Here is a 20748-nt window from a genome sequence, read left to right on the forward strand (position 1 = left end):
ATAGTGTCCAGGCTTTCTGCAAAATTGACACTTAATTCCTTTATGTTCCTCTTTGTCAATTGGGGCAGACGACACATTAATCTTTAGTGGTCCTTGCTTGCCCTTCCCATTCTTCTTTCCAGGTTTCTTTACAGCTCTTCTTTGATGACCCATGAGATTAATGGAGTGATTTGTTCCTTTCTTAAGGCTTTGCTTCCTCTTGAATAAGCATACATTGTAGTTCATTCACATTTCACTTATCTTTCATAGTGTTGTAGTTCATGTGAACAGGAGGCAAGGAAGAAGGCAAGGAGTTAATGATAAATTGCACAAGGAAATTTTCATTCACTTATATTCTCAGGGTCTTAAGTCTTGCTGCTATGTTAATCATTTCAACGACATGCTCATGCATAGTACGAGAACCATCAAATTTCATTTTGGTTAATGTACTCAATAGTGTCCCAGCAAGAGACTTATCAGTAGAGTCAGACTAAGAACAATTCTCAGTAAATTTCATAAATTTCTTGGCACTTTCAGTGTTAGAAAATGTACAATTTATGTTGTTTGCTACAGTCAGTTGAAAATGTACAATTTATGTTGTTTGCTACAGTCATTGACATAAACATTAAGCTTAATCTTTTCGATTTTTTCTAAGCTTTATAGAAAGGTATTTGCTCGACACTGCTAGATCAATAAGAGCAGAAGGTTTCTCAATTGTGAGTGTCAAATCAAGATCCAGAACACCAAGGTGAAACTGGGCTTGCTCACTCCATTCAGAGAAATTAAGCTCATTGAAATTTTGAACAGATGTAGCTTGCGAATGAAGAGAAATAGGAGTAGTTACTGCAAATAAATAAAATATGCTCGGACATTAATGCTTCAAACATTAAACTTACATAGATATTCATATAAAATCAGATTAAAATAGTAATCATAATAATAATAGTGTATTGAAATTTTCTTTGGGTGATATAACAATACGCAATAATAATCATAATTGATGGTTTACTTAAATTTAATATAATTGGTAATTGTTTATACTTAAATTAGACATGTCTATTATCTTTGGATATATAAACATATCTTAACTAAGTATATAAATATACTACAATTATATTCAAAGATTATACAACAAATGATCAACCTTTGGGCAATCTAAAAAAAAAATTATAATCAATGAACTTTAATATTTTTGTAATGAAATATTAAATTATTTCATAACAAACATCACATGCTTATGAGTAATTGAATTTATTTAATTTAGCGTCTATTAAACTTATTAATTTGGTCACTTTGGTGACTAACAAATTAAACATAATACAGACATTAAATAAATAATAATTTCAATCACATCAATTTATTTTAATTTTATTGATCTAATTCAAGATCTAATTCACAGCAAAATTTTATTACAATTAACATAAATAAAATTATATGAAAAATCATAAATTTTGTAATCAAGTTTTTGATATCACATGTTAGAAATTCATGTTTGAACTTTATGACACAAATTTTAAAAAAATACATAATAGCCAAGTTCTTTTAAATTTATGATTTTTACATATCTATAATAAAGTAAAGCATACATGTATTCATGATGAAGAAATTTTAATTTGAAAAAAATTGATCTTGAAGAGATGGAGTTTCTCTCTCTAATCCCTTGAAACTTTTTGTACTTTCCGATGAAGGGAAATGTACGAGGTGTGTTAGGAAGAAAGATGACTCATTCTCTAATTCATGCTCTATTTAACCACCCTCTATCAAGGGGGTTACAAACCAATATGATTTATGATAATTTAATAAATTAATTAATTAATTATTATTATTATTAAAATCAATGACATAAGTTATGAGTTAAGATAATTAATAACTTAAGTTATCATGAGTTACAAAAAAAATATCATAAGTTATCATAAGCTATGACATAAGTTATGAGTTAAGAAAATTAATAATTTAAGTTATCAAAATAAATGTCACGAGTTGTCATAAGTTATGACATAAGTTATGAGTTAGAAAAGTAAATAAAAATTAATAACTTAAGTTATCAAAATAAATATCATATGTTGTCATAAGTTATGACATAAGTTATAAGTTAAAAAAATAAATAACTAAAAAAAATAAATAACTCAAAATAAATATCATAAGTTATCATAATTTATGACATAAGTTATGAGTTAAAAAAAATGAATAACTTAAGTTATTAAAATAAATCTCATAAGTTATTAAAATAAATGTGAGTCATAAATAAAAATATAACAAATTGGGGTCGATTGTCATGCAACTTTTATCATTGTATGTTGATTGAGAGATGATTGGCAGAAGATGGAAGCCATGTGGTGGTTAGGAGATTGTGGTATAGTTATAATAGTTGTGGAATTACAATGGTGCAATGGTGGTCAGATACAACTATCTAAAGATGAGAATTGGGACTTGTTAGTCTGACGATAGTTGTTGTGTGGTAATAATTGGATGATAACATTGGTCATCAATATCAATCATCTAATAGAGCTATAGAGTTTTCCATATCTCTAAATTCTCTCCAATTTCAAGTCTAGCATCAATTCCAAAGTCAAGATCCATTTCATGTGATGGTGGGGCTCTTTATTTTTCTCTTGAGTGGAATTTTAAGTAGACATAAGCAAAATCTTAAAGCACTATATTGGATGGCTATTGTTGATATTATTTATTTATTAATTTTTTTTTTATCAAAGGCTAATTCTCTAGTGTTTAAGTGTTTTACTTTTCTCAAAATTGAATAATATTTGGCTTATTAGACCCTTCTAGTTGAGATGCTTGATTGGAGTAAAACATAAGTTTCAAAAATTGTTTGACCTTTTAATTAATATTTAAAATCTCATTTATAATTGAACCGTTTAATTTGAATTTCTTTTAGCCTTGGATAAGACTACTTCGATGTCATTAGGTTTGTCTCATCAAGGCATTCAGTTGGCTTCCACTTAAAATTAGTGCTCAAAGATTCTTGAATTTAACTTTGAAGCTTTGAATTTTATTACGCATTGAGATACATGCTTAATCAAATAAATTCTTTAATGACATATCAAATATACATTTAGCTTTAAAAGTTATGACTATTTCATTTAATATTTAATCATCAAGTAATAAAAGTCACTACTTAAAATTGATTCTATATTTAATAATATTTATTTAATTATTGATTATGTTATTTAATATCTAAAAACCTGTCATATTTTATTTTTAAATGAGTCATAATTTAGTAACTCAGATATATGCCAACACAAGCAAAAAAAATCATATATTTTAATATACTAACTATTTAATATTTATTTCATTTTTATGCATTGATTTAATTAAAATTTTCAATTTATTTATATTTTAATTTAAATTTATTACTCCAGCTGTAAAGACCATTTCATTTTTGTATTAGTTAGATTTTTAAAATAAAAAGCAAAATGTCATATAATTTCGGGGGCATTTACATAATTTATTCGGCCAATTTTTGTGTACCTTGCAAGAATATCTTCTCGGAGCCCCACCACCATACGAAACCTTGGAGGCTTGCAGTCGATCGGAGGAATCTTTAAGGATGGCATCAGCTTCTGCCGTCTGTGCTTCTTCTCCTCCTTTCCTCTCACCTCGGCCCGAGTCCGTTTGCTCGCTTACACACTCTTCTGATCTCTCTTCACAATGGGTTTCTCCCCGAAATCAAAGGGGACATCTCTCATCTTCCTTTTCCTCTCTCTTTTCTCAAATCCGGCCACTTCTGGAGCTCAATCTGCTACGGATGGGTTTATATCCGCCGTCATATCTGAAAATGGTCTCGTCTTCGTGAAGGATTTCCTCGTTGAACAGGTGATTCAATCGTTGACTCCCATTCGCTTACCGGATATCGAAAAGTCAGTGAAGATTCCTATTTTGGGGGGAGTTCATGTTTCCGCCTCTGATATTACTCTTTACCACATAAACGTCTCTTCTTCAACCGTTAATCCCGGGGATACTGGTATTGTGATCGTTGCTTCCGGTGCTAGTGCTAGTTTGAGCCTGAAGTGGAGCTACATATACAGCTCTTGGATTTTTGTCCCTATTGAGGTCTCTGATGAAGGGAACGCATCTGTTCAGGTGAATTGAGTTTGATAATCTTACTGGTTTTATCTTGCTAGCGGTCTTCTCCGTGTTTTATTGAGTAGCACACTGGATTGTTGTTAAATGTGCCTTATGGGATTGTTCCGCATGATATTTATCTATAGCGTGATTTTTATCTAGTTTAATGTACAAAAGGATCTGATATGTGTGATGATATCAATTTTGGAGTGGCGATTGAGTGGTTAAACAATTAAGTGCATCAAAAATATCATGTATGAAGATTATGTTTTGGGAACTTGAAGTTAATTTAATAAAACTGCATTTGTATTTGCCGTGTTATGTGGATTGGAGTGTTTGAAAGTGAAAAATCTTTAATAGTGAAGATTTTTAACTTAGACATGAGAATGCTGAGGTGGATGTTTGATAGAACTGGGAAGTATAATTATGGAATGATATATTAGAGGGATGTTAGAGTAGCATTTGTTAAAGAAGACATAATCAATCGAGTTGCAACTTTTCAATTTGGTTCTAGGCCAAACTAATATCCGAACTAGGCTTGTTCGGTTACTCCGTTTTTAAAATCACACCCAACTTGAATTAGATTACATATGAATTGGTCCCAAATTGGTTAATTTGATTCAATTTTGGCTCATTTATTAGTCTGAATCGAGTATGTTCGATTTCTCCATTTTTAAATTATACCCGACTTGAATGGGATTAGTTCTAAACTTGATTCAAATTGGTTAATTTTGGTTAAATTTTTGTTCATTTCTTGGATCCAAATTTCTAAGTATAGGTTTCATCTTGATTTTAAAGATTGGCGCTTATCAAGTTAAAGTCATTCATGTTTGATTTTTCTAGATGGTAGCTACATTATTCACATTTGATCTTCAGGATGGTGGCTAACCTTACTGAAGGTTAATTTTCAATATACCGACTATCTAATTCAAGCTTCATTATATTCAAATTTGCTACCTATCATGCATGTTTGTATCATACTATGATTTCCCACAGAAAAAAAGCAACAAGAAGAGTGGGAGATGTGTCACACTAATGGAAAGGGAGAAATTTTTATTGAGAGCTTGCAACGCGAGTTGTCCAAATTTTAAAAAACATTTAAATGTTATTATTTTTTATTCTGAATAGAGAAGAAGCTCTTGGTGATAGGAAGGAATAATTGTTATTTAGACTCATGCAATAAAGGGAAAAGAGAGTAATTAGAGTAACATCTTCTTTGGTATATTTCTCATTTTCACAGCAGGTGATTGCATTCTTTTTTTTGTTTTTTTGTTACTAAAGTAGTATCATTGTTCATATATTCAATTTTGTATAAAATACAATTCTTCATGTACCATTTTCTGAAGTATAGTGGATTATTTAATCTCGAAGCATATATAAATGCAGGATTACTTAAGTTGAACCATGTAAATTTTGTAGTCCTCTTTTGTTGATCTTAATCTCTTAGGCCCACTAAGCTGAAACACACTCTCTTTTGTATTTATGTTATCATGTACTTGCTGGTGGCTTTAGCCACTCTCTTTTCTAACATAAATTTATACTACTTGCTCATTTGCTTAGAAAAAAGATATTATCAATGGTGCCAAATAAAATTGTGAGTTAAAACACATGGGGTCCACAAAGTTGAAACACACTTTCTTTTGTATTTATGTTATCATATACTTGCCGGTGGCTTTGGCCACTCTCTTTTCTAACATAAATTTATGCCATCTGCTCATTTGCTCGGAAAAAAAGATATTATCAATGATACCAAATAAAAATGTGAGTAAAAACACTTGTTTATCAAATACTAACATTTAGACATGATGACATAAAATGTGCATTACATAATTAAGTAGTTATGATCTTATGAAATACCCAATCATTAATTCTAAAATCAAAATTAGAAAATATGATTGTTAGATTTATTCAATAATTGAGTATAAATTAGTTAGAGGCACCATCTATAATAATATAAAAAAATACAAATATGAAACTATTACCACCTGATTCAGCTAAAATCTGCACTAACACAATAATAATAATAATATTATGAAATTATTGTCCACTATATTTTATCATTTGCTTATTTAACTTTCCAAATTTTAAACTTCTATGTTGTTCAATTTAATTCTAAATTGTTTAACTATTACAATTGAGAAATGACCCATTAGAGTGTTTTTGTGTGTTTTAAGAATCAAAATCAAACCAATCTATACGTGAATGGAACCAAATTGGTCGGTTCTATTCAATTCATATCTTCTCTTCTAATATTTTTTTCACACCCATAATAATTGAAATTGACTCCAGCTGTTTCAACATATACGATAAAGAGTAAAAAGTTCACCAATTAGATGTGTAGATAATAATGCAGCAGTAGAAAAAGTTGGCATAAGATAATGCGGTTAGAAGATTTTGAAAGATATTTGCCATGCAATTCTCAACAAGAATAAATAAAAAAAAATGAGGTTGCATAAAACGAGCGTCAAATAGTTCGAGTAAGTCTAATGATGATGACGTAATTTTTATTTAATTTGGGTTTGAATTGTGTAGTTAGGCCACAACTGCATGTATATATTTGTATAGATTTTAGGGACTTCAACTATTTACCTGCTAAAAAGAGGCATCTTTAATGTTTTGCAAGCTCAATACAAACTTCCACAGAAATCATTGCCTGTCTTTAATTGTGATACGTGTTATCTTTTTTCCTTATTATGCACTGTGTTTTACAGGCCAATGGATGTATGTGTTTCTAAGTGGTTTTCCTCATTTGGCTACTTATGCATCCAATTTCTGGCACAGGTTGAAGGTTTGGAAGTTAATCTTACTATAAGATTGGAAAACAAAAAAGGGACTCTGGCATTGAATGTTACACAATGCGGTTGCTACATGGAAGATATAAACATTACATTGGATGGAGGAGTTTCTTGGTTGTACCAAGGGTATGTCATCTAGTAGGTTCTTGTAAATCCTTAAAAATAAATATGCTTATATGGTTTAATAGCATTATGTAAATTTATTGTTTAAAGAGTTGTTCAAACCATTGCTTGAATTGGAATAAAAGTGCGTACCCATTATTCACCAGATGGAATATATATTAGGAAATTCTAGTTTTACAAACTATAGCTATATTTTGAAGATAATAAATGATCATCCACATGCTCGCATGAACAGTGGCACAAAGGGGGATAGGATTTCTATTAAGGATTCATGTATGAAATCCTATGGGAATGCCTCATCATGCAACATGTGATTTGTTTCGCATCAGGATTTTTTGCATTTATTGCACGACTCTTTGATAAATTTAGATGCTTATCCTTGGATGCAAGAAAAAAAAATAATTTTTTTTACTTGACCTTTCATAGAAACTAAGTATTGCATGTACACAACTCTTGATGCAGATATGTCTATATGTCACATCATGTAACGTGACTGTATAATTTCCATAAAGGACTTTTCCCCCATAATGTTGCGTGCTTAATATTAATTATCTCGTGTTTTCCTTGCCTATTGTATCATGAGTGTGCTTATATTGACTGATAATCATATGACGTGGATAGATAAATTACATCAGAAGTTTAAGAAACAAGGTGCATTCTACTTTTGTCTCTTCTGTTTTAGGTACCAATCATTAGCACTTGTGCTCTAATAGGGGGGCATATTTAAATGTATATAATTATATTTATGTTTGCATTTTGCACTACACATTCTATGATGATTAGGTAAAAATTGATTGAATAGTAAGACTAATCTGTATTGATTTCATCTATTGTGAAGGAGATGGTCTAGTGTTTATCTTAATTATAACACAATCAAATAGTATAACATATAGACTTTTGATATGAAATAAAGAATTTTTTTACAGAAATTAGGGCAGATAAATATTTTATTGCAAGAACTCTAAACAATACACTCAAATGCATAAAAGATAAGCACCTAAAGTTCAAGAGGTAGACGGTCTCTCCCAAACTCTAATCCTAACACATATATTTTGAGAGGCATCGATCTCTCCCAAACCCTAACCCTATGACTCAAGATAACAATCTCATCATCCCCTAATCCTAATCTACCAAGCTATTTTTATACCAAATAATAATAACAAATAAATGACTAAATTGTGCGTGAGGCGGTTGTGCAACATTTCTCCCCTCCCAAAAAGACACCCTATCGTCGAGGTGGGAAAAAAATTAAACAGCTGTTGGATTAAGTCGTATAACTCTCACTCATAAACTTAGTATGACTCTCATAGTCAGCACTTGATTGAAATAAGTGATGAATAGTTGACACTGCATGAGGGCTGCGCCTAATCCATAGCTTGAAGAATGTCTTTACAATGAAAGGTTGGCTAAAATCCAGTAACGTCCGCATTGATATACTTGTCATGGCCTTCTTTAATTTCTTAAAAGTATGTGTTATCATCATCTCTCACTAAAAGTTATCATTCTTTCGTTTCTTCATCAACGACCACACAATTCATATCCTGGAAGTCCCACAAATCTTGTCAACCCCTTCAAAGTCTCTGGCAGTGACCACTTCAATATAGTTGTCACATTTGATGGGTCCACCGACATCATGGCCTTGCACATACTATGGTCACTGTGAAGCAACCCCATCTTATCTTTTTTTTCTGAATACTTTGCAGTGTCAAAATCAGTTCCATACAAACTCCCCTGCTTGTCTCTATATGCCCATTCTCATCATTACTCGTGAATCGTCTTCCGCCTGGAAGGCTTTTACTAAAGCACTGACACAGTTGGATGCAGTCTTCTGTCAGTGTCCCATCCACCGTAATTTCCTGTTCATGGCAAAAATTCAAATCCATTTTCTTTAGTCCCAAATCATAGTTCGCCCCATACGGTCTGCTGCCACTCATTCCAAACCTCCAGATGTTCCCGCTTGAATTTGCTCCCGACCCCTTCACTAGATCCTGCCTGTTTTTGTTTGTTCCAACTTTCCAAATGTCGTGCTATTTTTTCCAAGTGTTTTTTGCTCGCATTCGTACCTGTTGTTTTTACTCGATTCCGTGGCAGGCAGTTTTGTGTGAAATTTCTTCATCATTTCTTCCAGGGTCGTGAATCTCTTCTCAATCCCCCCCTCCATAGATGAGAGTCGTTCCTCCATGAACAAGGAACATTTCTCTGCTTCGGATCCGGGGTGTCTCATCTCTCCCTTTAATTTCTCCTTCAAGACATCCACTTTCTAAGCTGCTGTTACTCCCAAAAAAAATTTTGATCACAAAGATGAAATTATTGTATCCTGAAATCTCGTTGTTGGCTTATCAGATCGCCCAAGTCGGGACTATCAATTTTGTATGGCCTCGATCCAGTCATTTACTCCTGGCCAACTAGGTCAAATCACAATAGTTTACTTCATCGAGCCCCCGTCTACTCACGACTATATCATGAACTGTGATCCAGTCGTTGATCGCGATCTCGTATTTGTTTCCTTGCTAGCTTGAGTGCAACTGTATTACACTGCGATCCCATTGTTTACTTCCTTGCACTATATTGCAAATTTTGGTTTTGTATGCCCCGATCCCATTTTTGCTTCCCACCTAGGTCGAGTGCGACTGTATTGCACCACAATTCTCTTGTTTGCTTCCCAGCTAGCTCGATCGTGACCGTTTCACGATATTCAATTAAGATGGAACTCTGTAAGCCGTGATTCCATCTTTGATCCCAAAATTGATTGCTTTGATACGAATTAGATGAATTTTTTACAAAAATTAAGGCAAACAAAATATTTTATTGCAAAAACTCCAAATAACACTCAATTTGTGAGGTAGGGGATCTCTCCCAAACCCTAACCATACCACCTACAATTTGAGAAGTAGGTGATCTATCCCAAACTCTAACCGTAAGACTGAAGAGAACGGTCTCATCATCCCCTAACCCTAACCTATTAAGCCCTATTTATACCAAAAAATAGTAAATAACAAAAGTTTAAATTGCCTGTAAACACTGGTGTAACAACTTTTCACTAAGAAGATGGTATCAATATTGATTTTTGTAAAATCTTAAAGCGGGGACATGACTTATGGTGTAAGGCCTTTTTTGGAATGTCACATTCACAAAATATGCATTACTACATAATTGGTATATTTAATTTGGTTAGTAGTCAATATTATTTTTATTCACTTTTAACAGGAATTCAAATTCCAATTTCTTTGTATTCAAAGTCCATGTTTCATTTACATAATTTCATGCACTTGTCATTATTTAAGTCAACTGTTTTTTCCATCGCATCATCTTAATTTGGTTTTTTTAATCAAAAGCCCATATTGCCCAACAAAACATCTAGAAGTCTCTAGTTGCGTTAAAGCATCTTTAGAGGTTGTGTGGTTACAAATATTCTGATTTTAAAGGAAAAAAAAAATAGTCCATTTTGAACGCCAAAAATTGTTTGGTTGAATATAATTATTTTTAGTTTTGATTGGGTGCAAATAAATTTAAAATATGTGATAAGGTTTTCTCTTTAACTAATATATATCATTTTCTTAAACTCCAATTAGGACGCAAAGCATCACAATTAATTAATATTCTAATGAATAAAAAAAATACTCAATTGTAAGATATAATGCCTGATTGGAAGACAACACAAGCGACGCCAGGATCAGGAGGGGAGGCTCGGGCTCCCAGGCGCGCGGATCCTATGAAGGTGGCGCCTAAGTGCTAACTTTGGGCACCCCTTTGCCTAGATCCAATAAGGGTGATGCTCACGTGTCCATTTGGAGTGCGACAACGCTTAGATTCGTGACTTCAACCCAAGCGAGCCGAAAGGTCGCGCCCCAGATTCGTGACTTCAACCCGAGGAAGCGGAAAGGCAACGCCCACGAGCGGCACATAGGCACCAAGAGCAGTTTGTACACTGTCAGGAATTTAAACCTTTTTTTCACGAAGAACTCTCTCAAGCATGGGGTGAACTTTCGAAGGGCTTTCTACAAGAGCGGTAAGCTCGAGAGCCGGATTTCAGAGTGTGTTTTCTCTTTTTTTATCAAGAGAGGATTTGGAACGGAATAATTGTTATTTTTAGTGTTTTTTAGAGAGAAGATATGAGTGGTGAATTTAAGTACATTTCTTTTTCTTAGTGAAATTTTGATGTGGTGTGACTCTGTGATTTTTCTCATTCTCGGATTTTTCCATGTTAAATCTTGATATGTTTTGTGATTACTTTGCTGTATGTTTCTTTATTCCAGAATTTTCAAATCGATGTCATCCCTTTTTTTTGCGGTGTGGTTTTGATTAAAATCAACAAAAGTCCTTGGTATTCCCATTCCAACAAATGCTATCAGAGCTGGGTTTTTTTTTCTTGAAGGCTTTTTGATTCGCGTGGGGACAATGACTGATGAAGTGAGGTACATGGTGAAGTTCACTAGATCAAACTTTGCATTTTGGAGAATATAAGTGAAAGATCAGTTGTATAAAAAAACATATATATTAGTCACTACAAGGAGTCACCAAGAAGTTTGAACTGATGACTCTGTAAGAATGTTAAGTTATGGATTGAACAAACATAGGTTGCATCCGTCTTTCACTTTTCTTGTATGTTGCGTTTAATATAATGAATAAAAAAATCTTGTTGGATTAAATGGCGACACTGGCAAGGATGTATAAGAAATTTTTTATTTCAAATAAGATTTTTTTTATGAGGAGCTTATTCAATATAAAGATGGTGGAAGTCAATTCGATGACTGAATCAACAATTTCAATATTGACCAGCCAGTTGTACTTTGTGGGAATCAAATTTGATGATGATATCAGAGCACTGTTAATTTTGTCTATTGGCGGATGGCTGGGATGGATTGGTTAGATATATGAGTAACTCTTCAAGTTATGTGAAGTCGAACTTCAATGACATTGTGAGGTTAGTGTTGAATGAAGAAGTTTACAGAAATGCAGTGAATGGTGAATTTTCACGTTCTACTTTGAATGTTAAAAACAAGGGAAAAAGTCCTGACAAGAATACAAGTAGAGATAGATTTAAGTCCATAAGAGGAAATTGATACAAGTGGAAAGTCCATGTCAGACAAAGGAATTGATAGAGGAGAATGTTGGTACTGTGGGAAGAAGGGTCATTTTTAGAAGGACTGTAAAATTCTCATGCAGGCTAGTGGCGGAGACCAAGAAAGAAAACTATCTACAAATGTTTCCACAAACGAACTCCAATGTAACTCTCTTTTGTTATTCCTAGCCAGTATTGAATATTGGATGGTAGATTTAGGTATCCCTTTTCGTGCATGCTCCAACAAAGATGTGTTTAAAAACTACACTCAGAGTGATTTAGAGAAAGTTTATTTGGGAGATAAGAAAACTAGCAATATCATAGGAAAGGTTGAGCTTGATATCAAGTTGTTAAATGAAACAGTCTGGAAGCTTAGTGAAATCAGATATGTTCCAAATCTGAAGAGAAATCTAATCTCGGTGAGTCAGCTGACAAAGTCTGGGACGTGACTACTTCAGAGATAATTTGTGGAAGGTGACTAAGGGGGATGATGAGAATCGATTGATGTGGTGATGACTTGGGGCAACATTGAAGACGCTTTTTACTTGATCTATGAGATGACAAAATCTATTGATGTGGTGGGAACCAAAGTTGATGCAAGTATTTGGCATCGCAGACTTGATCATATGAGCGAGAAATGTATGAAATCCCTACTTTTAAAAAACAAGCTTTAATGTTTGAAATTTGTGAATTTAGAGTTTTTGTGAAGATTGTGTATATGACAAAGAGAAGAAAGGTTTACTCCAAAGGTGGGTAAGTAGTAAAGTCAAAGACGTTGGATTTAGTGCATAATGACATATTGGGTCCTAATTCAGTTCCGTCAATTAGAGGTTCCCACTACTTCATCACTTTTATTAATGATCACACCATAAAGGTTTTAGTTTATTTCTTAAAGCATAAATATAAAGTATTTTAAGTGTTTAAGAAATGAAAGACCATGATAAAAAATGAGACATGCTTGAAGTTGAAATACCTTAGATCAGATAATAAAGATAATTATTGTGATCAATGGTTAAAGGAGTTTTTGTACTTCAGAAGGGATCAAACATGAGTTCATTGTTTCCTGAACAATACAACAAAATGGTGTGGTGAAATGTCTAAACAAAACTACTATAGAGTATGCCAGGTGTATGAGGATGTATGCAGACTTGCTAATGCAGCTCTTGGCTGAAGTAGTGAACATTGTTGTTTATCTGATTAATCTTGATCCATCAGTACTTTTAAAGAAGGCTTACATGAAAAAAAATCTGGTGTGATAAAGAGGTAAATCTATCTAATCTGAAGTTATTTAATTGTTCTGAATATGTTCACATTGATGTGGGGTCCAGGAGTAAACTTTTTTTTAATATCATTGGGTATGATAGATAAATTTGGGTACAAATTGTGGGACATCATAATCAGAAGTTCATGAAGTAGCGGAGATGTTACTTTCCATGAAATAAACATGTTCAAGAACAAGAGTAAAACTCATGATTGTTCTTCAATTACTTCTCAAGGGTCTAATTATGTTGAAATAGAAGATACCACTGGCCATGAGGGTGGAGAAATAAGAAGTGCTGAATCAGATAAAACACAAGGAGTTCTGCAGTCACCTGCTACTGAAGTTAGGAGGTCCAGCAGAATCTTGAGATTGACACAGAAATATTCACCTTCTTTGAATTATTTTTTGCTAACAGATGGCGGTGAACCAAAGTTTTATGAGGATGCCGCTCAAGTTGAAGAATTAAAGTAGTGAGAGCTTACACAACAAATGGGCCTACAGGCTGACAAAAGAGTCAGATGGTAGCAGGAGCTACAAGACAAGACTTGTTGTGAATGGGTTACAACAACAGGAAAGAGGGAACTATATTGAGGTTTTTTCTCCTATGGTGAATATGACAACTATCAGAGTTGTGTTGAGCTTAGTAGCAAAGGAAGATTTACATCTAGAGCATATAAGTATAAAGACAGTCTTTTTACATGGAGATTTGGAAGAGAAACTGTACATGGTGCAACCATAGGGTTATGAGTTTATAGGGAAGAAAATTTGGTCTACAGATTGAAGAGAAGCCTCTATGGTTTGAAAGCCTTGAGGCAATGGTATCGGAGGTTTGATAGGTTCATGTCATATAGTGGGTACATGAAATGCTAGGCATATCATTGTTCATAAAAATTTTTAGTAATTATTATATCTTGCTCGCTTTGTATATGAATGATATGTTGTTTACATAGTAGATCTGAAGAAAATCAAAGATATGAATGATCAATTATCAAAGGAGTTCGAGATGAAACATTTTGCCCAACAAAGAAGATCCTCGGGATGAGAATCAACGTAGACACGAGTGCAGGTACGATGAAGTTGTCTAAGACAAAGTATGTTGAGATGATCCTACAAAGGTTCAATATGAGTGAGATAAAAGTAGTTTACATCCCATTTAAATAGTCTCTTCAGGCTCTCTGAGAAACTATCGCTCAAGTCTAAAGTATTGCAAACACATATGTGAAGAACTATATATGCTTCAACAATTAGAAGTCTGATGTATGCTATGATTGTTACGATACCAGATATTGCATATGCAGTAGGAGTGGTCATAATGTATGCCTGACAATCTAGGCATGCATCATTGGGAGGCGGGTGAAGTGAATCCTTATGTATTTGAGGGGAATATTCAATAAGACATATTGCTTTGAAAATGTAAGGACCAATCTATAGGGATTTGTAGATTCAGATATAACAGAAGATTTGTATGGTAGAAGAAATACAATATGGTATATCTTCACTTTGGGGAACACAATGATGAGTTGAGTTTGCAAACTATAGAAGATTGTTGCGCTCTCAATTACGGAAGCCGAATGTATTATTATTACTGAGACTAGCAAGGAGATGAGATTTAGCTGTAGGGTTTCATAGATTGGGCAAGAAGCAAGGGATTTGAATGCTTCATAGTGACAATATGAGTGATATTCATCTTGCTAAGAACAGTGTTTTTCATGTCAGGACAAAATATATTCAGATAAGGTATCACTTTATTCGCTCTCTCCTAGAAGATGGACAATTCTTGGAGAAGATACATAGCTTATAATTCTATAAATATGTTGAATAAAGTGGTGACTATCGAATAACATATGCTATGCTTGACTTCAATTTGAGACTGGGAAGGTTGAGACCGGAGTTGTGTCATACTACGATACATTACTATGAAGATTGTACAAATGTTGGTACAAATGAGGTGCATAATTGGCTTCAATTAGTCTCCAAGTGGGAGATTGTAAGGTATGGAGCCTGATTGAGAGGCAACAAAAGCGACACCAGGATCAGGAGGGCGCTAAGTTTGAGTGGCGCCCAATGAACGCTCACTCACCTGGATCCAGTGAAGGTGGCTCCTAGGCACCCACTTTGGGCACCCCCTCACATGTATTCAGTAAGGGCGGTGCCCTGACTCCCATTCAGGGCGTGGCAGCTCCCGAATTTGTGACTTCAACTCGAGCTAGCGGAAAGACAGCCCCGGGAGCAGCACGTAGGCGCTAGGAGCCGTTTGTACATAGTTAGGGATTTAAGCTCTTGTTTCATGAAGAACACTCTCCACGGTGTGGCGAACTGTCGAAGCTTTCTACCGGAGCAATGAAGTTTGAGAGGCGGATTTCAGAACGTTTGATTTCTCGTGCTATCAAGAGAAGATTTGGAGAGAAATTATTGTAAGTTCCAATGTTGTAGAGAGAAGATCTGAGTTGTGAGAATCTTTATATATTTCTTCTTTCATAGTAAAATTTTGATGTAATGTGGCTCCGTGGTTTTTTTCACGTTATAGGGTTTTTGCATGTTAAATCTTAGTGTGTTTTTTTGTGATTATTTTGTTATGTGTTCTTGTTCGATATTTTATTCATATTTCTTGAATCAGTGTGATCTTATTTTCCGCAGTGATTTAGATTGTAAATCGATCGAAGCCATCAATATTCCCATCTCAACAAGCATCAAGAGCAACAATAGATCCAAAACTTGCAACCTCAGAGTAAAGAATCAATGTTGAAGTAAGCACAAATAAGAGATATAATGTAACATGGGTTGGGATGGAGGGCTATAAGGGTAGCATTGGGGGCTTGAATAGGGGATAGGAGGGGACATAGTAGTCGTCGAGTGAAGCACTAGGTGCTTGAATAGGAGATAGGAGGATACTGGTTTCAAGGAGGCATCAGGGCACAATGGAGATAGGGTGGTTAGTGACAACTGCATTGAAGGAATTGGTGAATGCGTTTATGGGGGTTGTTGTGTTTAGGGTAGAGGGTGTCTGTTGACCTCATTTTGAGGTCATTTCTCTTCTCCTTAGATTCTAGGATCTAGCTCTAAGGGTTCCTATTGACTATCTTAGAGGACTAGTATTGGAATTCATCCCTCTTAGAAATTCAAGTCTCTTCCTGATTCTCTTGTGGTGTCTCGCATGGGTGATCTCAAACCATCGCCATTTGGTCCAGTGGTTAAGGACCCCCATATGGAGACTCAGAGAGAAGTTGTCAATAGGATCTCAAGGCCTAGGGAAACCCCTTTAAGATTTTATCAACATACTTACACACACAAAATACACAAAATCCACTAAGTTGCGCAAAGTCGGACTATAATTGAGCTTAAACAAGGTGAAAATGTGAACTTCTTCGAACGACCTCTGATGGCGAAACGGACTACTTCGGCGCGTCGAGGACATTGTTTTTAGCTGAAAAGGACACATTTTGCTATAATTCTGCACACGAGTAAATTGCACGCGATTTGATGAATTTGTCAAAATAACTTCGGACGACGAAACGGACCGCACTAGCGCGTTTGGAACGTCGAAATTACCTAAAAAAAGACATTCATTTTGATATGATTTGACGCGCAAGTGAAAATGCACAAATCGAGTTTTTTTTAAATATTAAACATTATAAAATAATAATAATAATACTAATAAAACCATACTTAATCCCTACCCGCGTGCGCAACCCTCATTCCATCTCGGTCGCGGCCTGATTGAAAGCTCGACTCGCCTCCCTCTCATGCCCTAGATCCCGCGATCAATCCACGTGGCTTTCTCCTCCTCTTCTTCCTCACATGGCCGCTTGACCAAGCGGCTCTCCAATCGTGAGACTTCAGCTGACCGACATTTCTCCTTCTCGAGGCTACATTTCCTCCTCTCTAAATGTGTCTTTTCCTTTCCCGTTACTTCATTTGGCCACGACATCGTGGTAGGTGCGTCTCTTTCTCTTTTCCTTGCTTATAAAAGCTCTTCCTAGGGCATGTTTGTGGGTTGTTGAAATTTTGAGAGGAGAAAAGAAAGAATTGTAGCATCTTTGGTCGTGTGCATTCGCTGTTGTATTCTCGAGGCTTTTAGGAGACTTGTGCTTTTGCATCAAGGTTCTTAAGGGATGTGTTGCTGATTTTATTTTCTTAGGCTTGTTCTCGAGTTTGCTTTGAATCTACATCAAAAGGTAACCCTCTTCCTCCTTCTTTCTGCAAGCATTTGAAGGAATTATCTATTTTATTCTACTTTCATGCCTTGGGTTTAATGTGCTCATAATTTATAAAGATGTATTTTGTCAATTTTGCCTTGATGATTTCTTACCTAGCGAAAAGAGTGAACCTTCTAGTCTGCATCACTTGGAATTGCTCCTAAATGCATTTTTCTAATGCATCTGGAATTGGGAAATTAAGGTTACTTAAGAACCAATTGAGTTTAATGTTAAGAATGAGAATGGTTATAGAATTAGTGAGCTGGAACATATAAGCGATATGCACACTGGAACATATAAGCGATATGCACAAATTTAGAAATAAAAAATATAAAAATGATACATTTTTTCTGGAAAATGTGAAGGAAGCTAGGGAGGCTTGCACAACAAAATTATTTAAGAAAAAAAAACTCAGATTTATTCTCGAATTGGGGCTTAGTTTTGGCTCTCTGTGGTTGTCGTTTTTGCTCGAATTGCATGTTGGGTGAAAATTTAATTTTTCGGATTTCTTGGGGGCCTATTTTGAGGTCTCAATTTTAATTTTTCGGATAAATTTAATTTTTCGGATTTCTTGGGGGCCTATTTTGAGGTCTCAATTTTGATCTATGTTGCTATTTACCTATTTGAAGATGGAATATTGTGGAATATTGATTTGGGGCTTGTTGTTGGTTCCCTGTTATTGCTGCCCTTGTTTGAAATGCATGCTAGAAGAAATCTTTATGTTCGGGAATTATTTTGGTTGCCTTGTTTCCTGTTATTCCCTTATTCGAATCACATGTTGAATGAAATGTTGATTTGGGACTTGATTTTTGAGCTCTCTATTATTGTTGCCCCTGTTCAAATATATGTTGGGTCTCGTTTCAACGCTTTGAGATGTCGGCTTTGGGGTTTACCTGCATTTTTTTGTTTCCTGTTACCTGCCCCCCTGTTCGGAATATATGATGGGTGCAAATTTTGGGCTTTAAAGCTTTAAGGAATTTGCTTAATGGTGGCTTGGTTTTGGCCCCTTTTTGGATTCGGTTTTGCTTGATGGTGGCTTGTTTTTTTTGGCCACTTGCTGGATTCGGTTTGACCTTCTGTGGCTGCCCCCCTGTTCGAAACATATAAAGGTGATTTTATTTAATTTTGTAACTTTGAAAGTTTTGCTTTGGAGCCTTGTTTTGTTGTTTTCTTGTTGTCTTCTATGTTCGAAATGCACTAACAGCTGAAATTTGGTTTCTAAGACTTTTTGTATTTGGTTTGAGTCTTGGTTTTTGCTCCTTACAACTGCTGCCCCTGTTCGAATGCATGTTGGAATCTATTTAGCTTTTAAGTATTTGGCTTCAGATGTTTGGTTTTATTTCCTGATATTTCCCCTGTTCGAAATACATGTTGGAGTTTATTATCAATACTTTGAGGAGCCTGTTTTAGTGGCTTGGTTTCACCCTTCATGGCTGCTACCCCTGTCTGGATTGGAGTTGGTGGCTTCTCTGGATATTCCTGGCCGTGAGCCTTCTTGTTGTGAGCTTTCTTGTTGTGTTGAGGATTTATATCTTAAATGGTTGGTGGCCTTCCTAGCCGTGAGCCCTCCTGGTCGTGATTCCCTTCCTAGGAATTCTTTGTGTATGGCTTGGGCTCGAATTGTCCTCTTTGCTGTCCCTGGCCGTGAGCCCTCTCCTATGGCTCCTTTTTTTTGAAGTTTTCCCCTTTGCTGTCCCTGGCCGTGAGCCCTCTCCTGTGGCTTCTTTGTGTTGAATGTGGGCTGGTGGCTTCCCATTTGCTGTTCTTGGTCGTATGCCTGTGGCTCCTTTGTGTAGAGTGTTGGTTGGTGGCTCCTTCTGCTGCTCCTACCCGAGAGGATTTGTGTGGGTTCCTCTATGTTGTGTTGAGTTTGTCCTATGGAACTTTTGGTTTCAATTGGAATTGATTGCTTCGATATTTGTGAGGTGGAATATTTCAATTCTCATGTTTGAAAGAATTCAAATGCTCTTTTCTGAAGAATGATCTGTTAGATGTTTGGAAATGTTTTGGGGCCCAATTCTACGGGCTAGATCAGTACGGGCTAGATCAGTTGCAATAATAAAAAAAGAGGAAGAAGAGAAGATATAAAAAAGATGAGAATTTTTTGATATTTGGGAATGACTGAGAATTTTCTAAGTTGTATCTTTTGGATATGTTCCATGGCTATCATGGGGAGTGTATTTCACCTCTTTTACTCATTCGAGAAAGTCCAGCTAGTCGGATGTTTTAAGTTAACCCTCCCGCCGCTTTGGCTTTTCTTTTCTAAATTTGTTTTGGAGGCGGGTTAGTCTTCTTTCTTTTTCATTTATTATTTTTTGATTTATTTTTCTTGCTTTTTGGTTTAGACTTTTTGTTCTTATGTCCGATACATAAGTGCGCATATATAGTATTTTGCTATATATGAGCCATCAAGCAAGTCGCAAGTAGGTCGGTTTTATTTTGGAGCTTAGGGCGGTGATGACAAAAACACACCGGTGGTAGAGCAGAATTATATTCCCTTTTTTACGACATCAGGACCCAATCCGACGACCTGGTGAACCGTAGGATGATAGTATCATTCACCGACACAAGACTAGCGAAGGACCCGCACATTATTGCACATTCTTAGGTTGTTGGCAGTCCTACGCCTGACGGTGTGATTGACTCGTGGACAATCATAATTTTCAAAACTGATAAGAACCGACACGATAATGACAGATACAATATTTATAAAAATATTTTTAATACAAAATTGATACTACTTTCTTTTATATGTCTGACATCCATGTGCATACTAAAATATAAATTTTAAATGTATTTTAACTTTGTTGTCCACTTATCGATTACCGGTACAGGGCTAAGGAACACCCTTCTAAGTTAGGTTTAGTAGGAATACATCCGAGTGACCGATAGTAGCCTTCGACGTCCCTCAAGTATAAATATATAGTATCTGAGTTTAGCCCCGACCTGAGTGCTTGCGGTTTTCTCTCTTCGGATTTTTCGAGTGATTTTATTGGAACTTTTGGTAAAGCACTATGGTCTTTTTCCGGACTCATGGTCTTTTTCCGGGATCTTCCCGTGTTTTGGGTGACTTTCTTTGAGATGCAATTTGCTGTTTTTTTTGCTTCGAGATTTCCATCGTGAGTCATTTGTCGATTTTCTCGAGTTTTTTTTGTCGTGGGTCATTTGCCACTTTCTTGAGTTTTCCAGGTGATATTTCTTTTGTCGATACACTGCATGCTAGCTCATTTCTTAAATTTTGTCACTATACTT

At 35.2% G+C, this 20748-nt stretch overlaps 1 protein-coding gene across 1 annotated transcript in view; it reads left to right on the plus strand.

Annotated features, from left to right (window-relative positions):
* Positions 1-3470: 3470 nt before the first annotated feature.
* Positions 3471-20748, plus strand: part of LOC110027317 (putative BPI/LBP family protein At1g04970) — a 31142-nt gene continuing 13864 nt past the window's right edge. The window contains exons 1-2 of the mRNA XM_020728688.1: positions 3471-4077; positions 6841-6980. Of these exons, the coding sequence (XP_020584347.1) occupies positions 3646-4077; positions 6841-6980 (572 nt within the window). The 5' untranslated portion in view covers positions 3471-3645. The remainder of the gene's footprint in view (positions 4078-6840; positions 6981-20748) is intronic.

The sequence above is a fragment of the Phalaenopsis equestris genome, unplaced genomic scaffold, assembly GCF_001263595.1.
Source record: "Phalaenopsis equestris unplaced genomic scaffold, ASM126359v1 Scaffold000422, whole genome shotgun sequence".
In the NCBI taxonomy this organism is placed as follows: Eukaryota; Viridiplantae; Streptophyta; class Magnoliopsida; order Asparagales; family Orchidaceae; genus Phalaenopsis; species Phalaenopsis equestris.